The 15,809-nt window shown below is 42.2% G+C and overlaps 1 protein-coding gene across 4 annotated transcripts in view; it reads right to left on the bottom strand.

The window, feature by feature from the left end:
* LOC106086343 (serine-rich adhesin for platelets) overlaps nucleotides 1–15,809 on the bottom strand; it is a 148,904-nt gene that overhangs the window by 79,742 nt on the left and 53,353 nt on the right. For all 4 annotated transcript variants that reach the window (XM_013250983.2, XM_013251006.2, XM_059360846.1 and 1 more), the window contains exon 3: nucleotides 2,305–6,616. In XM_013250983.2, the coding sequence (XP_013106437.2) occupies nucleotides 2,305–3,732 (1,428 nt within the window). In that variant the 5' untranslated portion in view covers nucleotides 3,733–6,616. The remainder of the gene's footprint in view (nucleotides 1–2,304; nucleotides 6,617–15,809) is intronic.

Raw genomic sequence — 15,809 nt, 5'->3', positions numbered from 1 at the left:
TTTATAGTTTTTAGAGCACACAACAAACCGATTACTGGCTTAGGGGTATGTCCATAGTGGCATGGGGCGGATTAATATCTGCACCCTCTTTTCAACCTAACCTAACCTAATGGCTATATTCAAAAATAGAGGAGAAAGTACACCTCCTTGAGGTGTTCCTCTGCTGACCCATCTTTTTAGATCTACAGATCCCAGGCCTGCCGTGATGTAGCTTTTAGTATGTAAGTGATTAATAAACTTTCTTACGGTAGAGTTGATGGCTAGAAACTCCAACTCCTTAATGATTGACGTCGGTTTAGCATTATTGAAAGCACCTTAAATGTCATGAAATGCTACCATTGTAGCGAGAGAACCCTCTATGTAGACGACTAGGTGGTGAAGGGCGGCTTTAGTGGATTTGCCTTTACTATATGCATGCTGCTGCACAACTCTCCTCTGCTCACATCTCTCCTATCCTCACATCTCCTCTCCTCACATCTCCTCTCCTCACATCTCTCCTCTCCTCACAACTTTCCTCTGCTAACATCTCTCCTCTCCTCACATCTCTCTTCACCTCTCCTCACAACTCTCCTCTGCTCACCTCTCTTCTCACCTCTGCACACATCTCTCCTCTCCTCTCCTTACATCTCTGCTCTCCTCTCCTTACATCTCTGCTCTCCTCACCTCCCCTCTGCACACCTCTCCTCACATCTCTCCTCACCTATCCTCTCTTCACATCTCTCCTCTCTGCTCCCTTTCTCCACTTATTATCTCACCTATCCCTTCTCCTATTCTCTTACATTTTCACCTCAATTATTATTTCTTTCTCTATTCTCCAATCCTTTCCTCCCTTGTACAGATCCCAGGCCTGCCGTAATGTATCTTTTAATATGTAAGTGATTAATAAACTTACTTACGGTAGAGTTGATGGCTAGAAACTCCAACTCCTTAATGATTGACGTCGTTTTAACATTATTGAAAGCACCTTAAATGTCAAGAAATGCTACCATTGTAACGAGAGAACCCTCTCTGTAGCCGACTTGGCGGTGAAGGGCGGCTTCAGTGGATTTGCCTTTACTATATGCATGCTGCTGCCGCGACAGGCGATCTTTCCAGGGATATTCAGACCTCTCCACTGCTCTGTTCTCTACTCTGTCTTCTGCTCTGTCCTTTCCTCACCTCTCTCCTCTCCTCACATCTCTCCTCTCCTCAAATCTCTCCTCTGCTCACATCCCTCCTCTCCTCACATCTCACCTCTCCTCACATCTCTCCTCTCCTCACATCTTCTTCTCATCACATCTCTCCTCTCCTCACATCTCTCCTCTCCTCACCTATCCTCTCCTCACATCTCTCCTCTCTTCACCTATCCTCTCCTCACATCTCTCCTCTCCTCACATATCTCCTCTCCTCACATCTCTCCTCCCCTCACATCTCTCCTCTCCTCTCATCTCTCCTATCCTCACCTCTCCTCACCACTCCTCACATCTCCTCACCTCTCCTCACCACTCCTCACATCTCTCCTCTCCTCACCTATCCTCACTTCACATCCCTCCTCACATCTCTTCTCTCTGCTCCCTTTCTCCACTTTTTACCTCACCTATCCCTTCTCCTATTCTCTTCACTTTTCACCTCAATTATTATTTCTTCCTCCATTCTCTTCTCTCCACTCCTATCCTTTCCTCCTTTATTTTCTTTTCTTCTATCCACTCCAATCCTTTCCTCCCTTTTTTCCATTTTTCACATCAACTATCCTTTCCTCCTCTATTATATTCGCTCCACTCCTATCCTCTTCTATTCCCGTCTCTCCACTCCTATCCTTTCCTACCCTATTCTCTTCTTACCACTCCTATTCTTTCCTACCCTATTCTCTTCGCTCCACTCCTATCCTATCCTCTCCTTACCTCACTCCCCCACTCCATATCTCACCTCTCTGTACCTTTCCACCCCTATCCACTTTCCACGCCTTTCCTCTGCTCAGCTCACATTTCACTTCATCTCTTCGCTCCTATCTCTAAGAGTATGGTGCGATACAATTAAAGAAAGACGGAAAAACCAAGAATAGGCGCAGCTCTACTTTACACTTTGCGTACACATGGTGTTTCCGATTAATGGGTGATTTTTTAGCTATCGATATTCGTTCTCTTGGTCAATGTAGCTCGTCTCAGTCCCAGTCATAGAAACATTTTGTTAAACAAATAAACAAACAATCCTTTAGACATTCACATACATGATGTCCATATATCAGCCAACTGCATTGAAATTTGAATGTGCCACCCTAAATTCGATAGACTTAAGCTAAATATAGAAAATTTATATGCTACTTACTTGACAGAATCTTATAAAGTTCTCCACAATTATCGACTTATCGTTGAGTGTCATTTGACCGGTGAAGCGTACACCCAGCGATTTGAGATTGTCCTTCTTTTTGGTAGGAAGCTTGTTCATGTGCTGGAAAATGCCCTCCTCCACTTTGTGCGAGGGATGAGCTTCGAAATTTTCCGTTATGGTGAAATTGGCCAAGACTTTGGGTGCTGCTGGTGATGCATTAGCTGCCGCATCCGAATTACCACTGGCTCCACCGCCGCCACCACCACCACCACCATTGGCTGTGGCCGATGACGATGTTGAGGACGACGCTGAGGCTCCACCGCCAGCCACACCCAACATCGAAAAGTCACTGTGACCTTGATTGTTGCCACCCTCCGATGAGGTATTCGAATTGGAGGCATTCAAATGGGAATTTGGATAGGTTAGCGAGGATAACTCCATGGAGGATTCATTGGAATTGGAACTGTGCACGGAATTCATGTGATGCAAATCGTAAAGCATATGCTTGGAATCATGATCGTAAACATCAACGGCCATGGGGGTGGGTGGATGATGATTGTGGCTGCTGTTCGAATTGCTGTTGGCATGATGATTGGCAGCACCGGCGGGAGTTTTGCGTGAGGAACGTGAAACTTTGTGTGGTGTGGTATCCAAGTCTATGAGACTGGCATTGTTGGCATTCAAGGAAGATTCGGGTTTGGTGCCTATGGCCGTGGGCCCACTAGCGGAAGCATTCGTATGATGTGGATGGGCATGATGAGCGTGCGGATGCTGACGTCCTTGGCCACCAGCGTCATGGGGATTCTCATTGTAGTCATTGGAGTGTCTTAAATATTTCATAAACTCAAAAGAGCCATCAAAATGTTGTGGTGGAGCACCACCGGGCGTGGGGCCATTACTTACGCCTGCCGCAGCCCCCTGGGGTGCAGGCGGAGGTAAGCCATGACCATGCGTAGGCATATGCTGTTGGGGATGATTTGAGGCAACACCAACACCAACACCACCACTTCCACCAGGTGCCCATCTTTGTTGATGCTGCTGCAAATGCATCAAAGGATGTTGACCACCTGCATGATTCTGCTGATGAAAACTGCCATAGTGGCCATGTTGTGGATGGTGCTGTTGCACATGTGTTTGTTGGTGTCCATGGCCATGTTGCTGACCCGAGGGTTGAGTATTTTCCAAATTCGAATTACCCTCATCGCCACCCTGATTGAGGGGATCCGCACCAGCCATTGTGCCATTCATATGATAGTGAGGCTGTTGCTGATATTGTTGCGGTGTTGTGGCACTATTGTTGTACACCTGAAAATCCTCAAATGAGGAAAATCTCAGTTCACCATTGCTTAGGTATTTTGAAAATTCCGATGGATCATTGAGAGAATTGAGAAAAAATGAACTAAAATTACTCGAGATACAAGACATTTTGTCTGCGGCGATGATTGAGTTGTTTGTTGTAGGAAGGAAACGTTTAACACGTTATTATTGTGTTTGTTGTTGTTCTTGTTGTTGTCGCTTGGGCACAAGTTGTTGGCTTACAGGTGGTGGCGCTTACTGTGTGTTATCTGTGTTTCTGTTTACACTGCACACTCTGTTGACTGCTGCTGGGGGGACACACACAAGTTGGTGTTTTTGTTATTGTTTCTTTTTTTGCCTCTTGGCTTTTTGTGGGCCACAAAATGTTTGGGAAAACACCGCCGCCGCGTGTTTAGTTTTTTTTTTGTTTTGTTTTGATCGCTTTGCTCCACTCACAGCTCTTGTGTTTGGGCCACAACTTGCTGGCTAGCCTCGTCTTTTTTTTTTTTTTTTTTGATGATGTTGCTTTTGCCTCTGCTGCTACTACTATGCTGACAGTCTGTTGTTCTAGTCTCTACTTGTATATGGGTTAGTGAGTGGATTTTGTTGTTGGCAGATTTTCTTCTGTCTTTTGGTTTTTTCTCTTCCGTTGCTGTTTTTTTTTTTTGCTTACGTCTCGTTGAGTGTTGATGTCTCGTTCAAATCATAGCACCAGCACACATACACACCAGCACGTGGTTGGAGCTAAAGAACAAGCACAGCACAACAATGGAAGATGAAGAAGAAGAAGCAGACAACACAAATCCACAAGTATGTTCAAGTTACCCAAACGAAGATGAAGACTGGCTACAAGTTTTCAACTGCTGGCTTCTTGAAAATGGTTGCCTAGGTGTATGTGTGTGTGTGTGTAGATGATTGTTTAGGTGGGGGCATATAACCAAAATACCCCAGCCAAGAAACCTCAGACTGGGGGAGCTTCGCACTTACAAATAAACACAGGCGCGCTTTTGCAAATGACAATGCGTTGCTGGGTCTACGTCACACACATGAAAACAAAAAAACAACAAAAAATCAAACACTTAACACAGGGGGCTGGCTACTGCTAGCACTTGGCTGGTTTTCGTTGCATATGTTAAGTATGAGCTGGAGTTGTTGTTGTTGTTGTCGTTTTTGCTGTTGTCTGTTTACAAGGCAACCGAACCTTGTTACTCACAAGCAGTCAACCGATTCAAATATGCCAGACAGCCAGACAGTTTGGTAAACACACGTACTCACAACACGGCAAACACTTTCTCTAGGTTTTAGTCTCTCTGGCTTTTTATCTTACTCTCCCTCTCTCTCTCTTACTTTATGTCTTTCTCTCTCCGAAATCCCCAAATGAATGTGGGGGGTCTGGATCTCTGCTACTGCCGCTGTTGCGACTGCTGTTACAATGTAATGTGCTGCTATTTGAGGTTGTAAAGTTATTGCTGGATTTTTGTGCTCTCCCTCAATGTTGTTCTTTTGTTGTGTGTGCGTTTGTTGATAGCCCTTGTGTCGGCGTCGTTGTTGGTCTATGATGATTATGGCAATGATGATGCAGTTGGGTGTTGGTAGTAAAACACTCTCGTTTTTGTTTTTTCTTTTGCCTTGCCGAATGATAGAAGATTTGTACACTCAACAGCTGCTTGGGCTTGTTGTTATTCCTGGGGATATATATCAGTCGTTGTTGGTAGAGACAGACGTCTACGTGTGTGTGTTTAATTTGCGGTGATGACGATGGGTAGGACTACCACGACGACGTTGAAACTGCTGCCGCTGATGTCGCTGCTTATGATGATGGTGATGACGACGATGTGACGTGGGTTACGTGTTAATAATACTGTTATGAATACAATGTTTACACTTTGTCAAATTTGTATGTTTTCTTGTTTTTTTTGCTCGTTGGCTCTTCACTTGTGTGATGTGTTGTTGTAGTTGTGTACGCTGCTGCAGGTTTTTTCTCGCCTTGTTTTTTTCCCTTTTTTGCTTTAAGGTTAAGAGTAGGACTTTTTGCCCATTTATTTGTTGTTGTTGGCTTTCTTCCTTGTTTTTTGTTATTGGTGTTATTGTTTTTTAACACCGTCGTCTTAATAAGGATTTGTTTTTGTTGTTGGGGGTGGGGGGGGGAAGAGCTTATGCTTGGTTTGTTTTGGGTTGTTGGAGAAAGACTGTTGTGGTTTATTAAAGAGTATTAGATAATGTCCTTGTTCTTTGTTGTTGTTGCTGCTTATTATTTAATATTAAAAATAGATGTTTGTTTCGTCACTTAATCGTTTTTTTTTGTTTTATATATATATGTATGTGTGTGTGTTTTTTAAAGCTTTTATTTATTAGGAATATATTTTAAATAATTTTTGTTTTTTGTTTTGATTTTTATTATTAAATCTATATCTAAATTGGATAATTTCATTTAAGATTAATTTTTTTCTTTAGTTATGGCACATAAATTGTTGTTAATGTTGTTGATCTTTGCTTCCTGGTTTAGGGCGCTGGTAGGAGTCTTCTCTTTTGCTCTCATGAAATTGCAACAAATAGTTGAGAGTTAATAATGCTTTACTCCTTTAGGTGAGTATATATATAAAAAAAAATAAATAGTTACATTTTCTCCTAAAGACTTTTGTTTGGTTTTTGCTTTAATATTTTCCAATAAATATAAACTCTTTCGCTCTTTTCTCTCTCTCTCTCGCTCCGGCATATACGAAAATTGCACTTTATTTTCTATTATCATCAAGTTTTGTTATTTTATTTTTTTTTCTGCCCTTTTTTATTGGTTTGGGCTTTGTTGAATTTCACCGTTATTATTTACTTAAAACGAATTTACTTTATTTTTGTTTGTTTTTGCCTTTTCTCTTTTGTGTATGGCGTGCATATATCCATCCATCCATCCATTTGCTGACATTGATGTTGTTATTATTTTTTGTTATCGCAGTTGTTGTTGTTGTTGTTACTGCTGCTGTTGTGTAGTAGTAATAGCATTAGTTGTAGTATTATTCTGCAAATAAAAGGAAAACAAAAAAGAAAACTATGAGTTTTTGTTGTTGTTTTAATTTAATTGAAATCAATGCCAATATAATACGCTAGCCATTAAAAGGTCAAATTAATAAAAAGTACAAAATACAAACACATTCGCACATGAAGCACATATTGCAAAGTGTACATAAAATAGAAATGGTCAACCCCCAATATTCGCCAAGCATTTCATTCATGGATAAATGTGTGTATACGTATATATATTTACTTTCTTTGTCGTAGTCAAATGTGATTTTAGTTATAGATTAATCAAATTCTGTGTGGTGCATTCCATTAAATACAAAAGTCAATAAACCTTTTAGTGTGAATGTCCCATTACAATATGGCTTGGGCATAGCGATCATCCGATGAATACTAAGTTGCCAAACGTAATCGATAACACATATTAGGTTAAATGTCAAATGTCTTTCGTAAGTCTGGAAGAGAAAGCAAAGATATAAAAGAAGAGAGCATGTATTATGTTTGATCGATTTTCCTTAGAAAGTGTAGCAAATGACGACATTGTTGTATTGTTCTATATGTAACAAATTAAGGTACATTGCATGTTATCGAAAATCAATTAGAGCAATGTTGTAATCGATAGATGGATAGACCAGCTGACTCCTATTAAAAGAGGCAAACTAAACAGACGAATTGTAGCAAGTCTTAAATGCGTACTAATTTTTAAAACCGGAACAAAATTCAATTTTGTTTTCGTAAGACTTGAAATATCGTCAAAGATTATCTTTAATAGAAAATTTCTTCGTAAGTTGGTTTTAAGGTGATAGAATCTTATTCATTAGTAATTCAATTTCTATGACCCGGAAGAAAGTTTCTGGACTGAACCATATCAATTCTATGCAAGCATTGGTATGTATTTACCCAAGATTTGTCAACGTTGGATGCAAAAGTGATGAGACAGGGAGACGGTGGAGCATACCTGGCATCAATTTATCTGCCTTTTGACTCTCCATCACCGCCACCTACGTCGCAGCTGCAACGGTTGGTGAGAAAAGTAGAACAGAGCAAATGAGGTACTATTAAGGTGCGATGCGAACTCGAAATGTGGAAAGAAAGTGTACTTAAACCTAACTTTGATAAAGGAAATAGTTGTATTAAAAATACCCTTTCACAAGGGGAAGTTTACTAAAAATGTCCTTTCATGAGGTAAAGAGTGTTAAGAATACTCATTTATAAGGGCAAGTGTGCTAAAACTGTTTTTTTTAAAGCACCATTTTGTCCCGTTTGGTAAACATGTCCATTTGGAACATAATTTTGGGATGAACATAATTTTGCAAATGAACACATTTTGCAATATTTCTCAAAACCGGACGAACGTATACATGGGAGCTATATCTAAATCAAAACCGAATTTGACTTAACTTTACAGATATTGTGGAAGTCGTCGACGATAGCGTTTTGCAAAATGTTGGCAAGATTGGTCAATAAATGAGCTTGGAGTGGCTCTGGGACTGAAAATCGGGCGATATATATATGTGAGAGCTATACCTTAACATGAACAAATTTCCATTAAATTCAGCAGTAGTGTCGAGAGTCAAGAGAAAATCCTTGCTACCAAATTTCAAGGGAATCGGTTAACAAATGACCATTTTATTGAATTATTACTGCAAATCGGACGAACATGTATATGGAAGCTGTATCCAAATAGGAACCGATTTTTTTTCCAAATTCAATAGGTTTCGCCTCTAGGTCGAAAATCACGAATGTACCAAATTTGAAGACGATCGGATAAAAATCGCGACCTTTAGTTTGTACACAAATTAACATGGAGAGACGGACAGATAGACAGACGGACATAGCTAAATCGAATCAGAAAGTGATTCTGAGTCGATCGGTATACTTATCAATGGGTCTATCTCTCTTCCTTTTGGGTCTTACAAACAAATGCACTAAGTTTTAATATTCTGTACCACAGTAGTGGTGTAGGGTATAAAAATTATGGGTAGGTTAGGTTAGGTTAGGTTGAAAGGGTTGCCCACCAAAGATGAGTTCACTCGGAAGCCAGTTTGGCCCATTGTGGTACCTTAGATAGAAAAGGAAGAGAAAGAGACCTCGGACTAGAGGTTATAAACGAATAAAAGAAAAACAGGATGAATGGGGAACCCGAGCAGGGGGGGAAGAACGCCCAGCCCCATGCAAGCACAGATGTACCTATGTCGGAGCTTACGGCACCGCCCGTCGGTACCATACTGTTCCGTCTACGTCCCTGCAGACCCGGACATTAACACCTCAAATGCTCGATAGTCTCCTCCTCATACTCATTGATACAACTCCTACAGAAGCCCAAACAATTCGTCACGCACATCGGCCTCATCATCCCCGACTCCAAGGCCTTTAGCACTGCCATACTGTCCATATAAATCCTGATTTTTGAGGGCGGTAAATCCCTTACCGAAGGGGAGGCCATCGAAAGCCTCCGTAGCGCAGAGGTTAGCATGTCCGCCTATGACGCCTAGGTTCGAATACTGGCAGGAACCTCAGAAAATATTTCGACGGTGGTTATCCCCTCCTAATGCAGGCGACATTTGTGAGATACTTTGCCATGTTAAAACTTCTCCCCAAAGAGGTTTCGCTCTGTGGTTCACCGTTCGGAAACGGCCATAAAAATGAGGTTCCTTATCACTGAGCTCAAAATTGTATCGGACAACACTCATTGATTTGTGAGATGTTTGCCCCAGTCCCTTAATGGAATGTTCATGGGCAAATTCGCATTCGCAAATCCCTGACCAGAATTTCTCTTGCGGCTGAGGTAATGGCACAGACCTCCGCCTGAAAGACCCTACACTCGTCCGGCAGTCTCAGGGACATACCAATATTGAGTGAACCATCATTATAGATCGAGCTCTAATTCTCCTAAGTACATTCACACCTCCCAGGAAAACGAATAGCGAATGTCCTCGCCCAAGTCGACACTGGTGCCAGTTAGTCGGAGATCCTCCTCAGTCAACCCTCCGTATCTTTAACACCCAGAATCGAACTGTGGCCTCAATCATCCTCCTTCAGCATGCCGAGCTCCGTCAACCTAAACGTGACCTTGGCGGAGCATTTCCGTATATAGGCCTCAATGGGCTGCATATCAAGCATCGCTACCAAGCCTGCCCTCGGTGGGGATCTCACTGGCCCTGTGACCCCGACGCAGGCCAGTCTTTGGACCTTCTCAAAATCCCTCGCACATGTCCCCTTTCTCTACGTCCTTCCACCATACCCGTGCGCCATAGGTCAATACTGGTCTCACGATCGCCGTATACATCCAATAAATCATCTTGGGGGTTACGACCCATGACCTAACTACCAGGTAGTGTACCGTAAACAGCTGAGTACAATTTTTTTTCTCACGAAGTGCACTATCAGTCAACGAGTTTTGGTTGTGTGTGTGTGTATTATAGTTAAGAACCATACACACAAACGACGAAAAATGGCGCGAACTAGTAACATACTCAAAATCAGAGTTTCACTAATCACTGATTTTGACAAATAGTGCACTCAATATTTTGTTGTTGGGCAACTGCCACTACCTGTAAATGAATATGTCTTGGCTAGGCCCACCTCCGAGCTCCCTCGGCCTAAGCGTAACCTTGGCGGCGCCCTTTCGAATAAAAGCCACAATGGGCTGCATATCCAGCATCGTTTCCAGGCCTTCCAGCGGTACGGATCTCAGTGGCCCTGTTACCCCGAACTTCTTCTCGAACTCCCTCGCACGCATCCTCTTTCTCTGCGGCCTTCCATCATACCAGTGCTCCGGTGTTAGTAAAGTTCTCACGATGGCCGTATACATACAATAAGTCATCGTGGGGGTTATGCGCCACTTCCTACAGAAGTAAAAAGCGCACAGTGCCTTACGGCTTCTTTCCTCGGTGTTCCTCTTCCAGGACAATTTCGAATCGAGGACTATGCCAATGTACTTCGCCTCCTTCGACAGCCGCAGGGTGACCCCAAAAATGACGGTGATTTTCCAATACCGCCTGGTATTATTTTATGCGTGTCACTGGCAAAGATTTTTAATACCATTTGGTATCAATTCAATACCAGACAAAGAGGCTATCAAAGGAGGAGGCTCTTGTGTGGAAAACGATGCTGTGTTGATGTATTCATATGAAAACCACTTCTGGGAATCAATGCTTATGAAATCAATTGCTGAATACAAAGAATTGAGGTTTTTACTGCGTGACATTACTTTTTGTGATTATTAACATAAATAATCAAAATAAAATTGGATTAAAATTATTTTCGGTTTTTTTTTTTTTTTTTTTGGTTTTTTAGGGGGTGGAATAATCAATAACAGTCTGGTACTAAAACCAATTACACTCTGGTGCTAAAACCAATAACAGATTGGTATTAAAACTAAAACCAGTTTGGTAATAAAGCTAGTACCAAACGGTACTAAGCATTTTATGTTTCATCCATACCATCCGGTATTGTTTTTGTACCATACGGTGTTGCTATACTGTCAATACCGTATTGTACTGAGCACGTTTGGTATCAACTTTTCTCTGTGTGCGCCCAAGGACGGCAGTCTGGACTCCGGTATAATCTATCTACGCTTGAAGAGCACCAGCTCCATCTTTCCAGGGTTGGTCCTTAACCCATTTCTGATAGCCCACCGCGACAACCTCCTCAGTAACCCTTTCATAATCTTGCTGATTGTCGACAGAAACCTGCCACGGACCAGCAACACGACGTCGACCGCATAAGCGATTATCCTCGTGCCATCTCCACCGAGATCCAACAGGATTTAGTTTTTTTGTATTTCGAAATTCGTATTCTCGTTGCATTCGTGACGCTGGACTCTTAAAGTCGCCATTTATTTTCTATGATTTTAACTCTTTGCAAAGTTTAGTGTTTCCTCTTTCCAACAATAAAATATAAATTTTTTTCCAATACTGTCTTGAATCACGAACAAAATAAATTTAAAACCTCAAGAGAGAAGTAAAAATCGTTTTTTATCCTTATGTTAAACTCTTTTGCTGGGAAAAGTAGTGCGTTCATCGAACTGTTTCAAATAATTCACATATCTTGAAATTTATTGCATTTTTCTGTCTTCAATACGGACATGGTGGGGCAATTGACTGTAATGCAGTGCATGCACTTGCAGGCGAAGCAGGAGGTTTCAGCAGTTGAGATGTGAGCAGTTGCGTGTTATTAAGAATACATGGATAGGAAGGACTTGCCTTTTTTCCCAGGAGGAAACAAAGAATTAATTTCCGTGAAGACAAAGATGAAAATGTACCAAATACATTTTTTTTTTTTGAGACTAAGAGCATACAATTGTTAAGGATTTCCCAAAGGACATGATATTGATACGAAATGAAACAAAAGTTTATCAAATTTTAAATTCAACATTTTGAAATTCGACGAAATCTTCTTATATAAAAACAAGTACAAGTGTACTAAGTTCGACCGGACCTAATCTTGGGCATAAACATTGCGGCTTCCAGGGGCTCAAGAAGTCTAATCGGGAGATCGGTTTATATGGAAGCTATAAGTGCAAAATTTCAGGCAAAGCGGTCGAAAATTGTGACTTCCAGTGGCTCAAGAAGTCAAATAGGGAAATAGGTTTATATGAGAGCTATATCAGGTTATAGAACGATTTGAACCGTACTGGGCACAGTTGTGGAAAGTCATAAAAGTACACAATATGCAAAATTTCAGCCAAATCGTACGAAAATTGTGGCTTCCACGGGCTCAAGAAGTCAAATAGGGAGATCGGTTTATATGGGAGCTATATCAGGTTATTGAACGATTTGCACCGTACTGGGCAGAGTTGGGGAAAGTCATAAAAGTACACAATATGCAAAATTTCAGTCAAATCGTACGAAAAATGTGGCTTTCAGGGGCTTAAGAAGACAAATCGGGAGATCGGTTTATATGGGAGCTATATCAGGTTATAGACCGATTTGGACCGTACTTGGCACATCTGTTATAAGTCATAAGAGAACATCAAGTGCAAAATTTCAGTCAAGTCGGATGAAAATTGTGGTTTCCAGGGGCTCAAAAGTCCAATCGGGAGATCGGTTTATATGGAAGCTATATCCAAATCTGAACCGATATGGCCCATTTGCAATCCCCAACGACCTACATCAATAGTAGGTTAGGTTAAAGTGGCAGTCTGCCATCAGACTCACTTGGACGTTTTCGTCCATTGTGGTTCCACAGGAACAGAAGAAGGAGGAAGCCTTCTAGTTTCTACCGTTGAACCATCCAGATCGCTTTAAAAAGCCCAATAACTTGCGAATGTTCACATCTGCTAAATCAGACAGGTTCTCAAAGAAATGAGATGCTAAAGTGGAACTCCTTCTAACTGCTAGTGCGGGACACACATCCATTCCACAACTTCCTTAATTGCAAGGATCTCTGCTTGATACACACTGCAGTGGTTGGGTAAACTTTTCGATATGACCAGTTCTAGATCTTTAGAGTACACCCAAAACCCCACCTGGTTGTTTAGTTAGGAACCATCCGTATAGAAGTTCTGTTACCAGGGATATCGTAGTTCCAATCGTTTCTATCAGCAATAGTGGTAATGTAATTTTTATCGAAAAGCGGCTCAGGTAGGGTGTAATCCACACTGCCTGGAACATCGGATATTGTATCAAGGATAACACCATATGACCAATGACATAACCTCACGGCACTGGTCGCTGCAATTTGGGTAGCCGCAATGTCCAGAGTCATAAGATGTAGCGTTAAATTCAGTGCATCAGATGGTGTCGTCCTTAGTGCGGCTGTGAAGCACAAACAAGCCATCCTTTGGATCCGGTTAAGTATTGAGCAGTAGGTGGATTTTTGAAGCGCCGTCCACCAGATCAAAACACTATATAGCATTAGAGGTCGGACAAATGCAGTTCATATACACAATAAAAGTGTACCGATCGGGACAATATAAGACTCAAATGGAAGGTTTTCAGGAGTAGAGCACGAATTTCTTATTCCAAATTGGGTCCAAGTAACTGGGAGGCCGCCCCAACCCCGAAACCCCCTAAAATGGACGATCATGACAATATGGGACTCATAAAAGATTTTCGGGAGTAGATTACGAATATGGTTAGGAAGGGGGAATATAGGCTTTATATAATTTGTTGATATGGGAAGGGGCAGGCCCTCCCCAGTTACCAAAAAATACCACCCAAAATCAAAAATGGAGCGATCAGGACAATATGGGTATCAAATGAAATTTATTGTAGAGTACGAATATGGTATTTAAAGTTAGGTCTAAGAACCCGGCCCGATAGGTACTTAGACCCAAATTTAAATTTAAATGCCCCAACCCCTAAATTCCCCCAAACAGACATATTGGGCGTTCATGTCGTTATGGGCCTTAAATGAAAGGTATTCGGGAGTAGATTACAAAACTGCCATACAAAATCAGATCGAAGTATAGGGGGTCACCCTACTCCCCAAAAATGACTGAAATGGACATATGACCAATCATGACTCTATGGGACTCGGTTTGTTTGTTTGTTCCGTAGAATCAAAAAGGGCAATATGGGACTCAAATGAATGGTATTTGAGAGAGTTTGGGGGTACTCCCTAAATCACACAATAAACTGAACTTCATTTCCGATTATGGCAATATGGAGATCAAATCAACGGTATTTAAGAGTAAAGAACGAATTTGACATCTATTTTCAGGGCAAAGTGCTGGTGGCCGCCCCATTTCAAAACATCCTCCAAACGGTTCATATTTACTGATCATGGCAATATGGGGTTCAAATTAAAGGGATTTGGGAGTGGAGCACGAATTTTAATATCCATATTTGATAGAAAATATCTGAGGTACCATCCCACCCCTAAAAATCCCCCAAACCCCACACCGTATCGCTAATCCCCATAGCGCCTAAATCTCTAATGTCTGCATAGTACGGGCATTCGGTCAGTACATGCCTTCAGTCCTCAGGTCTCCCACAGTCGCACAAATCAGTCGCGGACAAATTCCTCTGATGCAAAAATGCATTAAAGGAACCATGGCACGTCAGTATGAAGCCCAGACTTAAGCCGAAGACATAGTCCGGGCGGTCTCGTACGAATAAATTCGTAAGTCACCCGACCATTGTCACTGTTCGTCCATCTAGTTTTCCACCTATCATCAAGATGCTCCAAAAGCAGTGCATTGAGCCGCCTAACATCCCCATCTGCAAGCTCAGAAGCGGTGAGCCAATCTTCACCCACTAATGGAATTCCCTTTTTCACATTATACAGAACGGTCATGTAACTCAAGAGTAAATCAAGCGGTGGCGCGCCAAGCAATACCTGTAGTGCATCAGTCATAGCATAGCCACCACCTGACAAGAGAGGATCTTCTTTCGTCCAAAGACTGTCGCAGCAATTCCGTGCCATACTGGCGCACCATAAGTTGCGCTAGCAACAAATAGACCACCATATATGGACCGAACAGCGCGACGACTAAGACCCCTATCACTTCTCAGAACACGCTTAACCATTCCGGCTACTCCAGTCATCTTTTCCTTCGCCCGATCCAAATGGACCAGGAAACCCATTCTCTCAGAAACATCACTCCCAGATATTTTACGGGCGCTACGTTGTCGTGGGTGGACGATTTCGCGACAAGATACCCTTGAGCAACATTGCCACGGTTTTGTCACCCGCGACGTCAGCACCAACACGATCGCTGCATTCGCGTTCAATGCCCATAGCAAGCTCACCGCGAGTTTCCAGAGCAAGTGTGAAATTTCCTTCAACCTTCCAAACCGTATCGCTAGCACCAACCACGCAAGCTCTTCTATCACAGAGGTAACTACGCTAGAGAGAAAGTTCCCGACAACCTATTTCGCCTAATCTCGTGAGTACACTACGCCATGAAAGGTAATCAAACGCGCCTTTGAAATCGACAAATATGCCAAGGACATATTTGGCGCTCGATTCTCTCACACAGTTCTGCTCAAGGATCCAGGCATCCACAGTGCTCTTTTCCTCCCAAAAGCCGAACTGGTACGGAGAAATATCTTCCTCATAGCCCTCTCTAAATTTTGTCACCATTATCATCTCCAATTCTTTTGCAAGCACCGGGAGGAGATTGATGCCCCGATTCGATCTTGGATTGCTTCTCAATCGATCGGATGGCTTCAGTAGGACTACGACTCGATCACATTTCCACGTACGAGAGAAATAGCCTATTTCGACACATCGTGTGAGGATCA

The sequence above is a fragment of the Stomoxys calcitrans genome, chromosome 1 (genome assembly GCF_963082655.1).
Source record: "Stomoxys calcitrans chromosome 1, idStoCalc2.1, whole genome shotgun sequence".
In the NCBI taxonomy this organism is placed as follows: Eukaryota; Metazoa; Arthropoda; class Insecta; order Diptera; family Muscidae; genus Stomoxys; species Stomoxys calcitrans.
The sequence above is the reverse complement of the archived record's forward strand: the minus strand, read 5'-3'. Positions and strand labels throughout refer to the sequence as shown.